The 18,734-nt window shown below is 36.8% G+C and overlaps 1 protein-coding gene across 4 annotated transcripts in view; it reads right to left on the reverse strand.

The window, feature by feature from the left end:
* Nucleotides 1–17,883, reverse strand: part of WDR35 (WD repeat domain 35) — a 43,255-nt gene extending 25,372 nt beyond the window's left edge. For 3 of the 4 annotated variants that reach the window (XM_063330532.1, XM_063330529.1, XM_063330531.1), the window contains exons 1-12: nt 17,752–17,883; nt 16,980–17,097; nt 16,469–16,540; nt 15,659–15,751; nt 14,052–14,180; nt 13,700–13,833; nt 12,094–12,259; nt 11,852–11,997; nt 9,614–9,739; nt 6,125–6,310; nt 5,486–5,518; nt 3,430–3,490 (exon numbers count right to left, since the gene is read on the reverse strand). In XM_063330532.1, coding sequence (XP_063186602.1) covers nt 3,430–3,490; nt 5,486–5,518; nt 6,125–6,310; nt 9,614–9,739; nt 11,852–11,997; nt 12,094–12,259; nt 13,700–13,833; nt 14,052–14,180; nt 15,659–15,751; nt 16,469–16,540; nt 16,980–17,097; nt 17,752–17,775 — 1,288 coding nt within the window. In that variant the 5' untranslated portion in view covers nt 17,776–17,883. The remainder of the gene's footprint in view (nt 1–3,429; nt 3,491–5,485; nt 5,519–6,124; nt 6,311–9,613; nt 9,740–11,851; nt 11,998–12,093; nt 12,260–13,699; nt 13,834–14,051; nt 14,181–15,658; nt 15,752–16,468; nt 16,541–16,979; nt 17,098–17,751) is intronic. The other variant, XM_063330530.1, reaches the window with a different exon arrangement.
* Between the last annotated feature and the right edge of the window lie 851 nt (nt 17,884–18,734).

The following is an 18,734-nucleotide window of genomic DNA, read 5'->3' on the forward strand; positions in this document are numbered from 1 at the left end:
GTTCAGCACCCTGTCAAACTGGAACAATTATACTTTCTACTGCCAAGAAGCTCCAGCTGTGACAAACAGCATGATATACTGTCTGTTAAGACCTTGACTATGTACAAGTGTCTACACCTCGCACAAAATGACCTTGTTATAAATATTTCAGGTTGTTCTAAGAAGTTGTACTTTCAAAGGTTACGAAAAAAGGAAAGCAACTATGATAAAACCAGTGCAACGTGTTCCACAAGTGTTGCATTTATAGGCATTTGCTTTTCACTTTCATCTCCAATCCCTTCTGTAAGTTTGGTGGGCTAACTTTAAAGGAGTCTTAGAGGATGCATATATTAAATAAAAAAAAAAAGTTGACTCTCTGGCTGTGTTTACTACACAGCAATGAAAGACTTGCTTGTTATGTTTGAACCGCTAAGACTACAGAAATTTTTCAGGACTCAAAAATGCAAATATTCCTAACCTCAAGTATTTGCCTGTTTATGAGGTTGAAGGCTATAATACTGAACATTTTTACAGATGAACTCACACTAGGAAAGAATATTTTAAATCTATGCACTAAACTGATCCTCTGACACTGGAGGCAACAAAAGCAGGCTGCAGAAAGCTTACTTAAACTAAAGGAAGAGAAGCTTTTTCCAGATTGTTTAATCTCTTCAGCACAATTCAAATACAGTTGGAACAACAACAGCATTTTTCAATTAAACAGCATTTCTTTTTAACTGTTTTCAGTCATTGGAGAAGATTCTTTTCTTGTGTACAGACAGCTGTAGGAGGTGGGTCGTAATGGGGGAATCATAAACCGATACCTTTGTTTATAACGTAAATAAATAAAACTATTGCAGATAGATTTAGAAAGCTCACATAAACAGAACACTAGAAAAATGCAAAGAAAAAAAGTTTAAGTGCAGTTCGAGGTGTACATGCAAAGCTAATTTTGACCGTTTGAGTGGGATTCATCTCACTTAATTTTAGACATCTCTGACAGAGATGGTTGGCCTGGGCTCCTTTGTACCCAATGCAGAGCAAAAAGACCCCTTTCAGGAATGATTCACAGAACTTATTTTAGATGTCAACTGTAGAAATGAGATGAAATACTCCCTGTAAGTCCCCAAATCCTCCTCCCACCGCCCCAATCCCACCTGTCAAGTTCAGGAGGCTAGTAGGCACATACAGTGTAGACATCTGATCAGGAGCGGGGACGGGACAGAGGGGACACAACAGACACCCCACCCACACCACTACCACCCACCACATCATCTTTCTTCAGTGCTCAGTTTTGGTTTGGGCTTTTTCCCCTCCATCCATTGTAAAATTCTAGGTGTTGAATTTTCTGGGCACTTTATTCCTTAAGATTCTGATGTGCCACCCTCATTGTAAAAGGTGGCAAAACCTCCATCAAACTGACATAAACAGAAATTATGAGAATGAAAAGCACCACAATATTTCATACATAATCCATAGGACAAAGAAGACAAACTCATTCATCGGAGCAGGATACTCTTCATTTCAATTATGATATACAATATAGGGCATGAATTTCACAATATGTATTTGACTCACAGCTGATTTCCTCCTGCTATCACTGAAAAACTGAACAATGTTAGAACACGACACTTACAAACTTAGTTAATATATAATAAAAATGTTTAGTAGCACTGGTTGAGGAAAATAAACATATTTATGGTTTCAACTATTTCTATTCTTTGGTTTATTTTTTTTTTCTAGCTATATTCTTCTGTGAATTGTTGTTACATTCTTGTCTTACAGTTCTTTACTTTACTTTCCTCATCATTTCTATCCTAGAAGAACTTTGCTAGACACTTTCCCTATCTATTTTATCAGACAGAATGGCTGTTTGTTTATCATTTAATACTACCACTAAGCAATAGCACTATGGCTTGGAACTAATTTCTCTAATGAGATTAACTTTGACAGAAGAGCTACTTTTTTGCAGAGAGAATAAAACAATGGCTGTAGGAGGCAATTTACATTGAAAAAAGTTCATGAGGTTTCTTGTCATAATAGCTACGTGTCTTTTTGGCACAGGTAGGGAAAAGAATTTGGTTTGGTTTGTTTAAAAATTAAACCTAATTTCTGCAGAATCAGGGCGTGTACGTTCCAAAGCTGTATCCACATATTAGGTAGACACTTTTACATTAATAAAATAAGTGGGGGTGAATTCTTCCAGGTTTACAGTAAGCAATCTGGTTTTATCCATAACCTGCTCCATCATTTTAGCTAAGAGGTTCTAAAAATAACTATGTACTTTTCATTTAAATAACTATAGTCTCCTCTCTCATTCAAAAGCAAATAAATATTTTTGCTAAAACTTCATTACAAATGATTTAGCCTTTCAACAAAACAGAGAAGTTAATCAAAGAATAAAGCTTCAAAAAGAAAACTGCAAGTGGGGTTCACAGTGTCTATTCCGAATCCAAATTCAGATCTATTTGGATACCAAACCAAAAATAAAGCAAAAACCAGAACAAAAGTGGATTAATTAATCAGAAAGCTGATTATCAGTTTGTCTGCACTTCCCTCATCTGTTTGAATGGGGGGAAAAAGATAAATCAATTATATTTACTCTCTAACAAAAATCCCAGCAAATAGTGGTTTGCAATTACTTGGCAGTGTTCTGTACTGCACCTGCGGCAAACAAGCAGTAGGGAAAGGCTGGAATTCAGATCTATTTAGGATTTGGGGGGTATTTTCATACTTCTGTTATAATCCACTGATTTATTTTTTTTTTAATTTGATTTTTAATTTATAATCTGAAACTATTTAGATAAAACAATTGTGAGGGAGATAATAAGGAAAAGATACTACCAACACTGAAATAAGAGAAATTGATCTTTAAGATATTTGGGAAGCAGCAATATGTTATTTTTAAATGAAAGTCCAGATCAGACTATTTCAATTGCTCTGAGAAACAGGGCCCTCTTCAAAAAAAGTACATTTTCTTAAAAAAGGAGTTGAATTGCCACTGTTGTGAAGGAAAACCTGAATGACCAAGAACACCCATTAAAAAAAAAAAAAGGAAAAGTAACAAATTTTAAAAATTCTATTGTAAATAGTTTGTATTAACTGGAAGAATCAGTTTAAATTTAGCCAGTTTTTACAAGGAACAGGACTGGTTTTACAAACCACTATTTTTATTAACAGAATAATCAATAGGTCACTACCAGCAATTACAGTTCACAACCTGGGAACCCCCGATTACATGTTTATCACATTTAGGGAGAGTCCAAATAGAAGTAAGAAGCCAATATAAAACCAAGCACATATAGAACAGAGAATCACAACATTTGGATGCAAGGGGTGTTACCACACAGCAACTGTTTCACTGAACAACAGACTTGCAGAAGAAATTTATTATAAAAATTAGAAAAAAAAAACCAAAACAACAGAATAAGACTATTGCAAGTTGCTTACCAATATCAATATATTTTGGGTCCAAGGGAGTGCCAATAGAATTGCAGAGAACCAGCACGTACTGTATGGAAATAAAAGCAAGTGTCATTATTACCACATTTTTTTGTAAATTAGTAAGCTGTACAAGGTTTTCTGTGAAGGTGTATCTCATAACCCAGATTTCGCACAATCTAATGCTGATCAGCAACAGAAAACAGAGGGACTGTGACTGCAGTAAATATAAAGCAGCATAAGCATGAGAAATGACATATTTGCCAATTAGCACTATAAAAAAAGCCAAGCACAAAACAGGAAAATGACCAGCTGTTTAATAAAGTGAAGGAGCAAATCAACCAGACAAAAAAAATACAATATGCAGGATGTGGCACCAGCAGGGTCCACAGATAACTCAACTCTCGCTTAACCGTTCATGCAAAGGATAATCTAATAAACTGCATCAGACCCCCTTCGCTAGCTCCCAGAAAGGCTACAATGTGGGGAGAATTGTGAATAAGGCTATCCCTCTGCCCTGCAGTATCACACATACTACAAAACCGATGAGTTTCTTTAGTTTTGCCCTTCTTGTAATCCTGCTCAGGAAGGCTTTGATAGCACAGGTACCTCAGACTGGTCTGTTAAACGCAGGAAGACGCAAATAAATAAAAATTGACCTGTACACCAATGCTTCATTGTTGTTGCTGATGCATTTATTTTTCCAGACCTAAATCAAGGATTAAATAGCTTTATGATGATTTCACAAGGAAATAAGGATGTCTTGAGAGAGAAGTGTGGAAATTAAGTGGCAACTTTCACTGTAGAGTCTTTAGATTTAAAAAAAAAAACTGCTGCCAAAACTTGAATCACCTAAAAGCTGTTATCCTGACTCTCCAGGAAATGGAAGATAATTAATAGATAATTAATTCTGCATAGCTCTCTCACCTCCTGAACAATTCATGTAATCGTGGTAGCAGACTACAGCAACTGTATAGCCTACCCCTTTAAACTGACAGATTGACAGCTTATTAAGCACATGAGAATGGCAGAATTTAGGGTTTCAACTGCTGTATGAACTTCCTCCTTTCAAAGAAAAAGATCTGAACAAGGATTTCTCTTCATTAAATAATTCATTTTTCTGTTCTGCCACCATGAAACACCTCTCAAAAATAGTATTTTTATTTCTTTATTCATGAGTTAAACTTTCCACCAGCATTCTTAAATTTCCCTTTTCCAAAAAATATGTTGAGCCTCCAACTCTGTAGGAAACCACACCTGGCTTTTTAAACTCTACATTGTTTGTTTCCATTATGTTTCTATTAATTCTTCTCTGGTAAATTATCCCACCATTCACTCTTTAATCAATTTCTCTTTTATGCCCTTTTTACTTATTTCTGAGACTCTACGTCAGTAGATCAGAGACTGCCAAGGGGTGATGGAGTAAGGGTATCCGAGGCAGAGGCTGCATGAGCTGCACAGGCTGGTGCTGGGACAAGGGAGTTTGCATTGTCCGATTTGATCAAAGCAGAAAGCTCAAGCCTTGCTATCAGTATCAAGTTCTTCGTAACTACTGACATTCACATACACTTGCAATATTTTTAAACGGTTCCTGCTGAAATTACTCTTTTTTTGCCCCATCAGTTATTGCTGTACATTTTGCCATCTTGAAATCACAATTCTAACGACGCAAATCTATTGCAAAACAAATCTGTTTTTCAGAAAGCAACTCTAATGAACTGCTACCCAAAGGATAAGCTCGTGCACTTCATTTCCTAAAAGCTGATCCCCCACAGTGTTAATAATTACACTGGAACCATCTTGAAAGAACTAAAAGATGCTTATTATCTGTAATTTTCAGACGCTAAAATTAAATCTCTTATTTATGCTCAGGAAAGTTACACTAAGTCCCTCCCCTGCTTGTTTGCTCTTTTAAAAATACAACCCAGAAAAATCTCATTTTATTGCACTGAATTTCACCAAAAAGTTTGGGCCATGTGTATTGTACTGTATTTCCAATCCCTATGACAGTACACCATTTATTGCACAATCAAGCCAAACAGCGCTAAAGCATTTTTTTTTTTACCGTTGCACCAATTGACTCCATCTCATGCTCCTCCTTTGTAAGCAATGTACAAGTGATACAGAAAATAATTCAGAAGTGAAAGCAGTAAGAAAAACCATGTAACAGTTGGCATCATGCTAACCAGACACACATTAACCAAAGGATACATTTACCGTATGGTATCATTTATCATATCATTTATCAAAATAAATAAACAAACAAATGGAGTGCTTTGTAGTAACGTGATTTATATCACCTTAAAAATTCCCCTTTTTTTCTCCACTTCTGACTGATTAAATATTCGTTACCATTCTGATGCTCTCCTGCTTTTAGCTCCTCTTTGGAGAACTGTTCTAAATATTACTAAAGAAACATTAATCTTGAAGGCTGCAGTTTTCATTAAGTTGCTAATGGCTACAAGTAGTTACAATATAGAGCCAGATAATCGGTTACGCAAATTTTTGCTATTACTTTTCTGCTTGTTGGGGTTCTTTGTTTTTAACCGCTGAGCCCACTGAAGTGCCATTCTGTCAAATGACAACTGAGTGACACACTCTGAGACAGATTCAGAATTTTATTAGAATTTCATCTTATTCTGGCTGTAAAGCACTGACACGTGGAACAGAGCATTTCAAGTGAAAACTAAAAGCAAAACTTTACCTGAGGTTGATTTTCATCTGCTTTAGTTGCTAAAACACAGAAGTCTCCATAAGTTGTTATGGAAATCAAGCTCTTGACATATTTCACATACTTCTCATTGTTTTTTGTGTCCCAAAAGACTACGCAGTATTCCGGACGATCAGGTCGGGTATATGCATAAACAACTGTATTGGAGCAGTAACCCCACTGCCAAGAGAGACAATTTTGATAAAACCTATCAGAAATTATAAGAATTCAATAATCAATTGTTCACAGCTATGAAAGAAAGTGTTTATTTCATATACACAATCAGCATTCAATATTCTTTACCTGTCAAGTGATGAACGTATGTATTAAAAGTATGTCAACATAGCTCTGGTAGTAAGTTATTTGCATAATATTAAACTGGCAAAAAAAGCCTTCCCATCATGCAGAATAACCTATCACAATCAGAACTGGAGAATCAACCCCAAAATGTGACAAGATCTCCCTTCCCCTTGTTTCTTCCTTGTTCAGTGGGTCTACAGAAATATCCACTGCGAAGATGGTTTTTGCCATGAAGACGCTTCCTCTGTGACTATTGAAGTGGAAACCCAAAGTTCATTTCCCAAGGGAAATACAATAAACACCTCAACCAGTGCAACTCCTGGACCAGACAAAAATGACCAATTGTATTAGAGCACTAGAGTAACTCACATCATCTCTTCCATATTAGTAACTCCCTTCCCCCCGGAAGTATATAATTATTCATGTAACAAGTAGGAGAAAGGGCTAAAAGGCCCTTGAAGAAATGGAATATCCAAACACTGTAAAAATCACGAAGATGTATTTTACTGCATTCAACTGATTTAAATTATAGAAATTAATAATGAAAACACTGTCTAACACAGCCGAATCAGAAAATATCTCAGCAAGAAGGTGAAGCTGACAAACAAATGAGATATAAAACAAACCACTTAAGGATGATGATGCAATTGTAGAAAAAAATAACAGAATTCTCTGCATCAGCATTTACTAGAAAAGAGGAGAAAGCTTGTTAGAGTGCTTGCCAGAAGGGTTCCCACACTCTACAAGAAATGAAAGCAAGATGATAAACTAAAGAATCAGCAAAAGAACTTTTAGAATACATGTATAAACTGAATGGTAATAAATTGTCAGAACCCAATGGTTTTCACTGAAGTTCTATGGGAATTCAAACACAATGCTCTGGAGTTTAGCCAGAGGAACAGGAATTAGCAGATGTAAAAAGTGTTATGATTCTGGGAATCACAAATCAGTAAATCCAGCTTTCACACAATCACAGAATGGTTCAGGTTGGAAGGGACCTTAAAGATCATCTAGTTCCAACCCCCCTGCCATGGGCAAGGACACCTCCCACTAGACCAGGCTGCTCAAAGCCTCATCCAGCCTTATATAATAAATAATGGAATTAGTTGGACATGGATAAACACAACACACTGGAGAGCCATCGTATTTTTAGCCCTGGAAGTTTTACCTCCTTCATTTATTATTATTTATTACCTTCCAGAGAGGCAACAGATATGCAAATTAACATGACCTGACTGATATGATCTACTTGGATTTTCAAGAAAATGAAGCTCATTTTGGATACAGGAAGAAAAATAAAAGCATTGGAATAAAGGTAGTTTTTGACAAGTGAGAGCACTACCCACAGGATCCTTCCCAGAGATGCAAACTGGAACTTAAAATGTATATGAAAATGTATATGAAAGGAGTAAGTTATGAGGTAACAAGTCAGTAAACTGTAAATCATGTCTGTCAGTTCTACAACTGATTTCAAGAAGTGGCAAAGGACCCCAGACAGCTGGATAATGAGAAAATAAAGTGAAATACAATGCACGTTTGAACAAGGTAATATACATCAGAAGAAATGTAACTAGAGCTATAGATTCTAAATTAGTATTACCACTCCAAAAGATACCATGTAAAATATTAATATTTTAAAAACGATCATCTCAATTCATAGTTTTTACTGTCATATTATAATTTAGGATCCTTTTTCTCTTATTATGGTAATACTTGATATCTTTTGATACAGGAAACTGGATTATTCAGTAGATTGGTAATGTGATACTAACAATTAATCTCCAGGTCATTAATTCCAATCCTGCCTAAGTTAATGACACCTGTGAAAAACTACAATTTAATGACTGTCACCTTTTAGAATATCTAGTTCCTAAAAGGGAGTTACTGATATTATCATAAAGAACACAGCAGTAGTAATATGTATTATTTATTGAAGGACAACACATACCATTCACCATAAAAATATTTAATATTGAAACTGATTATACTTCCAACAGGTTAAAAGTTTACTTTCTGCAGAAATAAACTAATTTGAGCACATCTTTTTCCACTTCAAATGTGTAAAAGGAAAAAAAAAAAAGAGAGAGAGCTTACACATGCAATTTCTAAAACTACAGTTTCAAAATATTATTCATTTGCAAACTGTGCCAGATTTTGAAATACACATGGCCTCATAGATACTGATGAGTTTAAGAAAAGGCAACAGGCCTGCATTCCAGCTGTTTTACACATTTCCCAGAATAAACATTAGGTAGCATTTCCTGCAAGACTAATTTCCAGCTCAAATTTCCAAAGTCTTTTCCAGCAGATTTACAACAAACTATTTGAGATTCCTTCCTGACAGATTTGTGTTTATAACTCCCTGACCAATGATTTTTCACAACCCAGTGGAACGAGACGTTTCAATATAGTTGCAGTACGTGCCTCACATTGCACACACACACTCTCTCTCTTTAATCACAGTGGTTACACACTGATGATTAAAGAACGTATCCTGTGCTGGGGAAAAAAGTATACAATACTGTATGCTGGACAGTAATCGCTATTTTTGTTAAACGGTACATTTAAGTGAAATAGTTCTAATTCTTAAAAAAAAACCCAAACAAACAAAAAAACCAAACATATGGTAGTCAAGATAGAAACATTATTTTAGAATTAGCTGAATACACACTCGTAAAAAGTGTATTGGGAATTGAACTATAAGTAGGAAGTACACCTATCAGGTTGCATTCATTTCTACTTTTCAGGTTTTTACACAGTTCTCCTGGTTCAAACTAATTAATTCACCACTAAAAAAAATGACAGTAAAAGTGAGGCTCAAACAATTCCCATTGTATCACTTAGCCCACTCAGTTTAACCAAACAGCAATGAAAACACTGAAGCTTTACCTACATGACAGCCTCAATCACTACCAAATTTAGACTCCTGCTCAATTCTGTTCATATTAACAAAGCATACATTTCCTTATTATGAAAATAAAATCACAAATTCATTATGAAAACAATGGTTAAGTCATTACATCACCAAGACAGACACTTACATTCCACTAAAACTTCAAGTCAACAGTGTTGATCGAACAGTAATCATAAGTTAAGCGTGAAAGTTACTTTTTCAACCCATTCAGAAAAAGAATAAGTAACAGAAAACGGATTAATACATTTAAGTGCCACATTACAACATACCTTGTAATCTGGACGAATATTTGCAAAATATATGTAAGAATCGACAGCTAGTGCAATTTTCAGTCCACTTCCCTCCCAAGACAAGGCAGATATCTGTTTGCCAGGAACCTTCAGTGTGCGCAAATGCTTGTTTAAAACAAGAAAAGAAAATATTCTGAATTTATCACAGGAAAACCACTCTGAAGTTCATAAACAGCAGTTTTGATAGTTAATGAAAACCAAACATAAACCTTCTTTACAGTACTCCATAATGACTCCCAAATTGCAATACACAGGCAAACAAAGGGGGAGATTTTTAACATGCATTACCATAAAGTGTTCTTTTGCCTCAATTCTTTTTTTGTCAGAGAGAAACAAACAACGGGAGTCAGTGATAGTTCAAACTTACAAAAATAAATAATAGATGGAAACTGACAGTATAAACAATTTTTTTTTTGGTTGGTAATTTGAATCACCTTTATCATTTCACTCTCTACTAAAATAAACACAATAGTACTGATACCTGACATCCCTCAGAAGTTTTATTTATGCTGGAAATGTAATATTAGTCAGTTGATGTACAACACCCTTAATGACAGCTGATAGTTCAAACAAAAACATAAAAGCTATTCTATGTCAAAAGTATACAATGAATCAGCTGCAGAGTTGCCCCATAATTTGCAGTGAGGCAATGGACATTTTCCTCCTCTCTAGTCCCTTTCAAACAAGTCTAAGAAAGGCAGTTAGATGTCCATTTACAATTTAAGAGCAAGCAAAGAAATACACTTTCCATCTTCCTTTTATATCTTTATTTTGCAGTAGAATTTGAAGGAATGAAGGAAACAATTGAAAAAATAACGTTTTCAAAAACTATAACCTTAATACCACAGAGCACTTGTTTGTGGTAACTTTTTTGTTTGAAAATAATATAGATGTACATAATAAAGGATACATTTATCTACTATTTACTGTAAGATTTTGAATAATCTTAGGCTTTAAAAAGCCATAAGTTTTTACTGAGCAGAACACTGATACTTACACTTAGATCTAACTTTCCTTTTGAGGGCATAACTTTCTGCCTAAATGAACTGTTATCAATGAACTTAGTTTAGTACCTGTTTCATGCCTTTGATCAGATGCAAATACCAAGTCCAAATACTGGTCACACATTATTCACAGAAGATACCGTCTTCCAAAAAGTTAAGTCTGTACCCAAATGTCAGCACTAGTACAAAACAATTCTAAAGCCTAAAGAATTTACTTCTAAACACTAGATACAGAATCTGGAACACCTGTTTCAGTTATTCTGAAGGACATTAGCAGCCAGAGATGTAACATCATTGCCAAAACCTTTGATTCTGTTTAATACTTTCAACTAAGGAAACTCCTGCAGAGGATGTTGGATCTTACCCCCTTTCACAGCACAGCTCACAGCTCGATCCTTACCACAGTTACCCGCAGGGCTGACAAGTACTTCCTCTGTGCAAGGGACAAACTGTCCTCACACTCTGACACCTAACACTAACTTCCTGATTTCCAGACAGATTACTAGGAGGGAAAGTGAAATTACCTTGCAAGGCAGGGGTAGCACCATGAATAAAAATACATAGGAAAGTTGTCTCTCAACTATTGAGCAAGACAGGTAGTACAAAAGACATTTACAAAATAATATCCCCAACAGACAAATGAAGATTAGAAACAATTTACCTTTTCTGAGGTTTATAAGCCATTGCTTTTACTGATACGAGATGCCGTTTTCTTAGTTTTACTGATTCCATAAAAATAGAGCGGAGCGTTCACTGCCTTATTTTGAACTCCTAATCTAGAGATGCCTGGGTCTCTTACACAGACAGCGGAGAAGGACAAGTACTTCCAGATTTGATACACAGATGTTAAATGAGCATCTTAACTGCTGACTAAGCATTCCAGACTGCTTATTGATTATGGTCTGAACTCAGGTATCCAAGTTAGGTGTTCAAAGTTAGACGCTATACATATTCCCTCATTTAGCGTTTTATGAGATGCATTCAGATTTTTACACTGGCCACTAACTTGCTATTCTAAAAGGGTACCTGGTCCTGTGTCATCTTTCTGGATCCAGGTAGATATCCTAGATACATTAGAGCACGTTAAACACGCTGAACACCTACACTTTGGTATCCAAATTCCACCAGTAATGACCACATAGACTAAACATACAAAGATTAAAAAACAAAACAAAAAAAATTTAATTCATGTAAGTATATTAAATATTTTTACCTCACCAAATGGAGTATAGAACTGCACAATGTTTACATCTTTATCTTGAGAAGTTGCTTTTAGGGAGCCTGCCACTGCCAATACGCTTCCACAGTGGTTCCACTGAATACATACAACGTTCATACCAGTGTCAATTAAAACAGGATCTAGTTTTTAAGAAACAAACATTAAGGATATAAGCATAAGTAGACTTCTTGGGTCAAGAGCAGCTGAGTAATTAGCACCCTGCATTTTGTACCTACTGTGGTCATTCTCATCTCTCATTATCTGGCATCTTCCGTTGTCAAAACAGACAGCAAGACAAGGACAATCTGGTTCAATGTAGCCTTCCGTACCATGGTACCAATGTATTCCAGCAATACTGAACGCTCCAGTTAAGTTCACCAAACAACTCAGTTTCATTTTCACCTAAACAAGAAGAGTTAATTATTTAAAGTCATATATAACATGCTGTTTAGAAGAATAACTTGCATCTCTATTGATACCTTGCAAAAGACCAGATGTCTATGCAAAATTTGTTTCCTGTCCCAAGAAAAATTGTCACATTCTCAAAATTTTAAAGAGTTTGAAAAACTTCTTTATTCAAAGACAGATCAGGCATATGAAAACTATTTATTTTAATTACAAAAAAAGTACTTTAATGTTGGCATTTTCATTCTTTGAAAGTAACTTAAAAACAAATAAAACAAACAAACAAAAAAAAACCAAGAAAACCACACACACATGTGCACACACACACAAGGAACCCCACTGGAATTTTGCAAAAAGTAAAAATAATTTCAAAACATTCCTGGACACAGCATATTTTGATTTTTAAAGAAACCTTTTTGTCAGCTTTTTCTTAATAAAAGTCTCTTGAATAACATATTTTTAAAAAAATGGAAAAAATAAGTGTCCAAATTAGAACACCAATTAAGATGTTTACTTTTGTAATAATTAGCCCTGTACATCTGGTAACACAGGTAAGGTCTTTTTCTGAAAGATAAGTGTGCACCTGGATCACTTTGAGGGGGGCTACCAGGTAACTTATGGAAGGGAGGGAAGGAGAGGGGGGAGCACACAGCCACACCTATGGAGGGGGTGGGGGGGCAGGGGGAGCAACAACAACTTATTTCAAGAATTTCAGTAATTTACAGCACATGCTAGAAACACTGACTCACACAGTGGGAAGAAAGATACAGTGGGGGGTTAAAGAAAAGAAAATGGGAAGGGTAACAGATACTTTCTTAGGGAAGGAAAAGAAAGGAGGAGAAAATTTACCATAATAGGCATCTAAAAGTCAAGAACATAGTTCCAAATACATTGTGCTTTTCAAAGTTAACATTTTACTTCTGTTTAGCATTTTATCATAGTAATATTCCAATATTCCACGTAAGTAGATAAAAGTAAATAAGTAAACTGAAGTTGTAGGAATGCACCAATATTATATTTATTTCCTTTCTTTTTTCACACTTACTACAAGGTCTTCTCTGAAGCACATAACATTCCTTATGTATTAAAGAATGACAGAAGCAATAGGAAAATAAATTACTGTTTTTTTCTAAAAGCATGATAGTACTTTTAACATGAGCTTCATTTAATTTAATTAGTATCACCACACATATTTTTACATTTTCAGTAACTATTGCAACGCAAAAAGGCATTAGTTGATGTGATATTCATTTAGATATCAAGAAAGAAATATTTATGTTAAAAAGCTGCAGCTGCATAAAAATTTTGTACACAAGACCTTGTCCAGTTCTTAGTACTGAAGTCCATCAACTAAACAAACATGAAATAAATTAAAAGGATGTAAGTTTTTATATGCCTATTGAAATTAATACCTTTATTATACCACCATAAACTTACAATAAAATTTCCCTGGTTGTCATAAATGTGAATATCTCCATTTGCCATTCCAAACAGTAAAACTTGGCTATCAGAGGACCAGGCCACGTGGCACAGGTGAGTACCTTTCAAGTCTTTTCCCCAGATGCGATTGCCTGGAACAGAATATTCATTGTACTTAATAAACATACCATAAAATTAAAAATAGGATGCATGTTGTCAATGTAAAAAAATGAAACAGCTAAGGAAAGTCAAAGCAACAATTAGAAATTAACAATTAATTGTATTTGACTAGACAAACAGACACTACGTACATAATACTGAAAACGAAAGCTACGTAATACCACAACAATTAGTAGAGCTTAAATTTTACCATCCACTGATCCAACAATCACAGCTCCATCTTCATATACAATACAAATCTTTTGTCCATCAGCATTCCAGCTCATACTTCGAACTACGGATTTATTTCTATTGTTAATCATCTCTTCATACCAAGCACCTATTAGTAGTGAATGAAAAACTGAGTTACACTTCTGATTTCATAATCTTTTAGCGGATTCAAGGCACACCCTAATCACTGAATTCAAAGAGTAAAATCACTCTCAATTAAAAATAGGATGATAATGACATTTCTTAGCAATATGAATTCCTGAAGTCAAAAAAACCCAACCAACCAAAAAAAAAACAACAAAGATAACATAATACAGACATGCAAAAAGTTTATAAAAGTTACCAAGCAATCAAATTAGGTTTTCAATTAAATGGAGAAACCTGAGAATGGTCTGCTTCTGAGTAAACACGAGATAAACACGGATGACTGCAATGTAATAGGCAACAAAAAGCTACAGAAGCAGTAAGTTTTCGAAAGGAATTAAAACCAAAGTTGTTCTGCCCTTTCAGTAAAACTTTAGCAAGACTATGCTGTAGTGTCCCCCAGAGTACACAGACAGTAATTATCGTGAAGCCCTGTGTTCAGATGCGAGACACTTATTTCCAAAAAGAACCTGACAAATGAGTAATCGGAGAGAGGAGCCAAAGTCCAGAGGGGCCCTACAGGAAGAGATCTGTGCGTACATAATTTCAGACTGACAAGAATACACTAGGAAAGAGAAATGGAGGGAACAACCGCCTTTGATAAGAATATGTATTAAGTAATTTACTGGTTCTTTTCCAAAACTAAAAGGTGATTTATGTGACAGAAGCCACCACATATCAGGCAGAAAGACTAATCAAGTGATACTCTTTATGCCTGAAATGAGATACTGACCTTTTATTTGTTTGAATTTTTCAATACACAAGACTCCCCAGGAGAAAAAGGAAACCCTTTATTTTCTTTTTCTTTCCCACATGTGTTAGAAAGCGGTTAATGTGACTGAGAGATTTTCTGGCTTTCAAATTAATTAAGGTCAAAAATAATAAAAGCCAATTACGACAATACACTGGTTAGTCATATTCGTTCACTGCCTTAATTAAGCATTTCTAAAGATTGCTTTTATGAAAGTATTTAATTAATGTTCTATGCAGGTTTACTAAGTTCTTGTAGTTCTACCAGTATGTCTGTGCTTGATGCACTTTGCAGAACTGTTTAAATATTACAATGATACCCACAACAGAACCTACACACTGCTGCTTTTTTTTTTTTCCCTCTTCAATATACTATTTTCTTCTAATGGAATAAAGTAACAGAGATAAGAAAATAAGAAATTTAGAGCAGTTTACCAAGCACATGGCTAAGAACTGATATCTTCTCCTAAGGTAGCTCTGCAGGACAAATGCCTCTTTATACGCGACTACACTATGAAAAATGTAGACAAATACTACAATAAAAACCTGGAAAGGGTTTTAAATCTATTTTGAGCTTTACAGTTTGCAAAACAAAAAGTCAGAAAAAGAACTGTAAAAATTGCTGAAAAAAAAGAAAAAACATTTCTCACAACATGGAATATTATCCCATCTCCAATTTGTCCTGTAGAATACCTTTATACAGCATCCACACAATGATGAGTCCATTTTGATCACTGGTAGTCAGTTTTTGATACTGTTCATTCCATGTCACCACTTGCACAGAACCTAGAAAATTATACATATTTTGTATTTACACCATTTAAATAAGTTAATAAAACCACCACAGACGGCTTAATAAACCTGGAGCATCTCAGAAATGTGCACCACTGACTTTGATTTAATTTTAGGCATTCTTTCTGTATCACTCACTTCCTCTTTCAAAATTCTGCTAAACCGCTCCTTTTGCTTCCGTATTCACCCACTTGAGTAACATCCTCTCCAAATTCTGCTCAAAATATTGCTTCAATATGCAAAAACCTAAATTATAGTTTTGCAGTTTCTGACTGCCTCTGACACGTCAATCTGGGAAGCTGCCAAAACTTTACTGTCGTAGGAAGTTTTGGTTTTTTACTTCCTCTAAGTAGTTTGATCCTCAGTAGCACTGCACTTTTAAAACAAAAATCTCTCTCACAACTACCAAAAAGAGCACTCTTTTACACACATTTTACACTCTCTTTGCACACATTTCTTCAGACCCTCAAGTCTCATATGGGATCTTACCCATAAAAACTTGACTTGAAACATCTTGAAACCGTTTCTAAGCAGCATCTTACAAATATGGTAAAAATAGCTAGCCAAGCTGTTACATATCCAAGTTGAATACTGATAATCTTTATTTCAGGCTTATAATAAAAAGTTATAGCAAAATTACTCTATCAGCTTCACAAAATCTTGTCTTTTTTTATTCTAAAAAAAATACATTAAATGCCCAAAGACACTTACCACTATGACCTTCAAGAGTTTGATTCACAGAAAGATTGCTAGGAGCTGCAAGTCCCTTTATTTTTGCTTCATCTAAAAATAACAAAAATAGCTATAAAATAAACCTAATAAAGCATACATATTAGTGCTTAGCTATCAATATTGCAGCTCTAATCACTATTTACACAGATAAAATTATTCACCTACAAGCATGTAAATTGTAACTGCAGAATGAATTTTCTGTCCCTCAGTTCAACGTGTTTGCTATTCACATCCATCACCCAAATTCATATACTCTTTACAGTCTAGCAATTTTTCAGAGGAAAAAACAACAACAAAAAAAACCCACAAAAACTGTAGCTGTCACATTTTGTTACATGCAGAAGGTTTAAAAGAATTTGAAAATACATTAAATTTTACTTTTCTTGGAATGTATTTATTTAAAAAAAAAAATACACAGCTTTCTGCCTAAAATAATGAAGATGGCAGTGGTGGATTTTGTTCTAAAAAAAAAAAAAAAAGTATCATTTACCTGTCTGTGTTTCTAATTTTAAAACTTTCAGTAATCCATCCTCTCCACCACAGGCTATGAAACCTTGATCCTTATTCCAGGAAATACATCTTAATCGAACATTACCAGGAATTGCAATCTGAAAAAGAAGTGTTTTGCATCTCCACACAGTTGTAAGAATCGTGTTTTATTTTAAAATACTCGAACACCTAAAAGACACCTATGATAGCACACAAGATAAACTTATTTCTATTAACAGATCAGTACATGCAAAAAGAGACGGAAGACAAATAGATTTGCAAGCACTAGTGAAACCATGCAAAGCGATGCTTGAGAAAAGGGAAATCTAACACATGCAGTAAATAATAATATCAGGGCATCTTCAAAGGTGTGCAGAGAAGGCCCCGTAAGCAACTAAACAAGTGAGAGGATCGCACAATGCACAGGGCTTTGCCAGGAGCTGGTCTGCAGCTGAAGAGCTATGTCCAGCGTCTCCTGGGGCAGCAGTTGCTTAGGAGACCGCTTAAGTCCAAAGAAACCCCAAGCCCCAAACCCAGGCCGAGGGGGAGCAGGCGGGACAGAGCAGGGCAGCGCTCTAGGGTCCGGGCCAGACCAGCAGCGCCAGTAGAGCCACAGCGGCCGCAGGCAGCGGAAGGGAGCCCCGAGGGTCCCCTCTGCGCCCCGAAGGCCTCCACGCCTCCAATCCCCGGGAGCTCCCGGGGGAGTTGAGGGGGAAGCGGGACCGCGGCCTGCCCCCCCGCCGCCCCGACTCTCCTCCGTGCCCCGGGAGCACCTTCTTGCAGAGGTAGATGAACATCCTGGCGGAACGGGCCGAGGGGTGCCGACACACACCGCTCCCCTCAGGGCGGCGCGGCCTCCCTGGCAACCGCGTCACCCTGGCAACCGCCGCCGGAAGTTGATCCGATTTCCGGGAGCGGGAGGAGAAGCCCGCCCTCTGGCGCCTGCCACGCGCGCTCCCGCCCCTTTGGGGGCGGGGCGAAGCCTAACCCCGCCCCCCGAGGTGGCCGTAGGGGCGCGCGGGCGCCCTGAGGTAAACGGCGTTGGTGGCGCAGGCCGCAGGCGCCGTTCCCGCTCCCTCGGAGGGTGTTGCCGGCACCCGCAGCTACGGCTGCTGAGCCGGTTACATACACAGATGAATAACGCCTTGATTCGGTGGGTCAGAGAGGGTAAGCGAGCCCGGTGGCTGCTGTTATAAAGCTCTTGGACCGTGAGGGCGGGGGGAAGGATCAAGCCTTGGTGTGTGCCCGCAGGAGGGGTGCAGGGGCCTTCAGGAGCAGACGGGCTCTGCAGCACTGATGCCAAGCTAGGTCGGACCCAGCCGCAAAATAAATATTTTCCATACCGAAGGTGTTTTGTAGATCATAGAATCATAGAATCATAGAATTGTTGAGGTTGGAAGGGACCTTTAAGATCATCGAGTCCAACCTTTAGCCTACCCTGACAAGAGCCACTTCTAAACCATGTCCCTCAGTGCCCCATCTACCCTTTTTTTAAACACCTCCAGAGATGGTGAATCCACCACCTCCCTGGGCAGCCTATTCCAATGTTTAATAACCCTTTCAGTGAAAAAATGTCTCCTAATATCTAATCTAAACCTCCCCTGACGTAACTTGAACCCGTTTCCCCTCGTCCTATCACTTGTCACCAGGGAGAAGAGGTCAGCCCCCATCTCTCTACAACCTCCTTTCAGGTAGTTGTAGAGGGTGATAAGGTCTCCCCTCAGCCTCCTCTTCTCCAGGCTAAACAACCCCAGCT

Source organism: Chroicocephalus ridibundus, chromosome 3 (assembly GCF_963924245.1).
Source record: "Chroicocephalus ridibundus chromosome 3, bChrRid1.1, whole genome shotgun sequence".
Classification (NCBI taxonomy): Eukaryota; Metazoa; Chordata; class Aves; order Charadriiformes; family Laridae; genus Chroicocephalus; species Chroicocephalus ridibundus.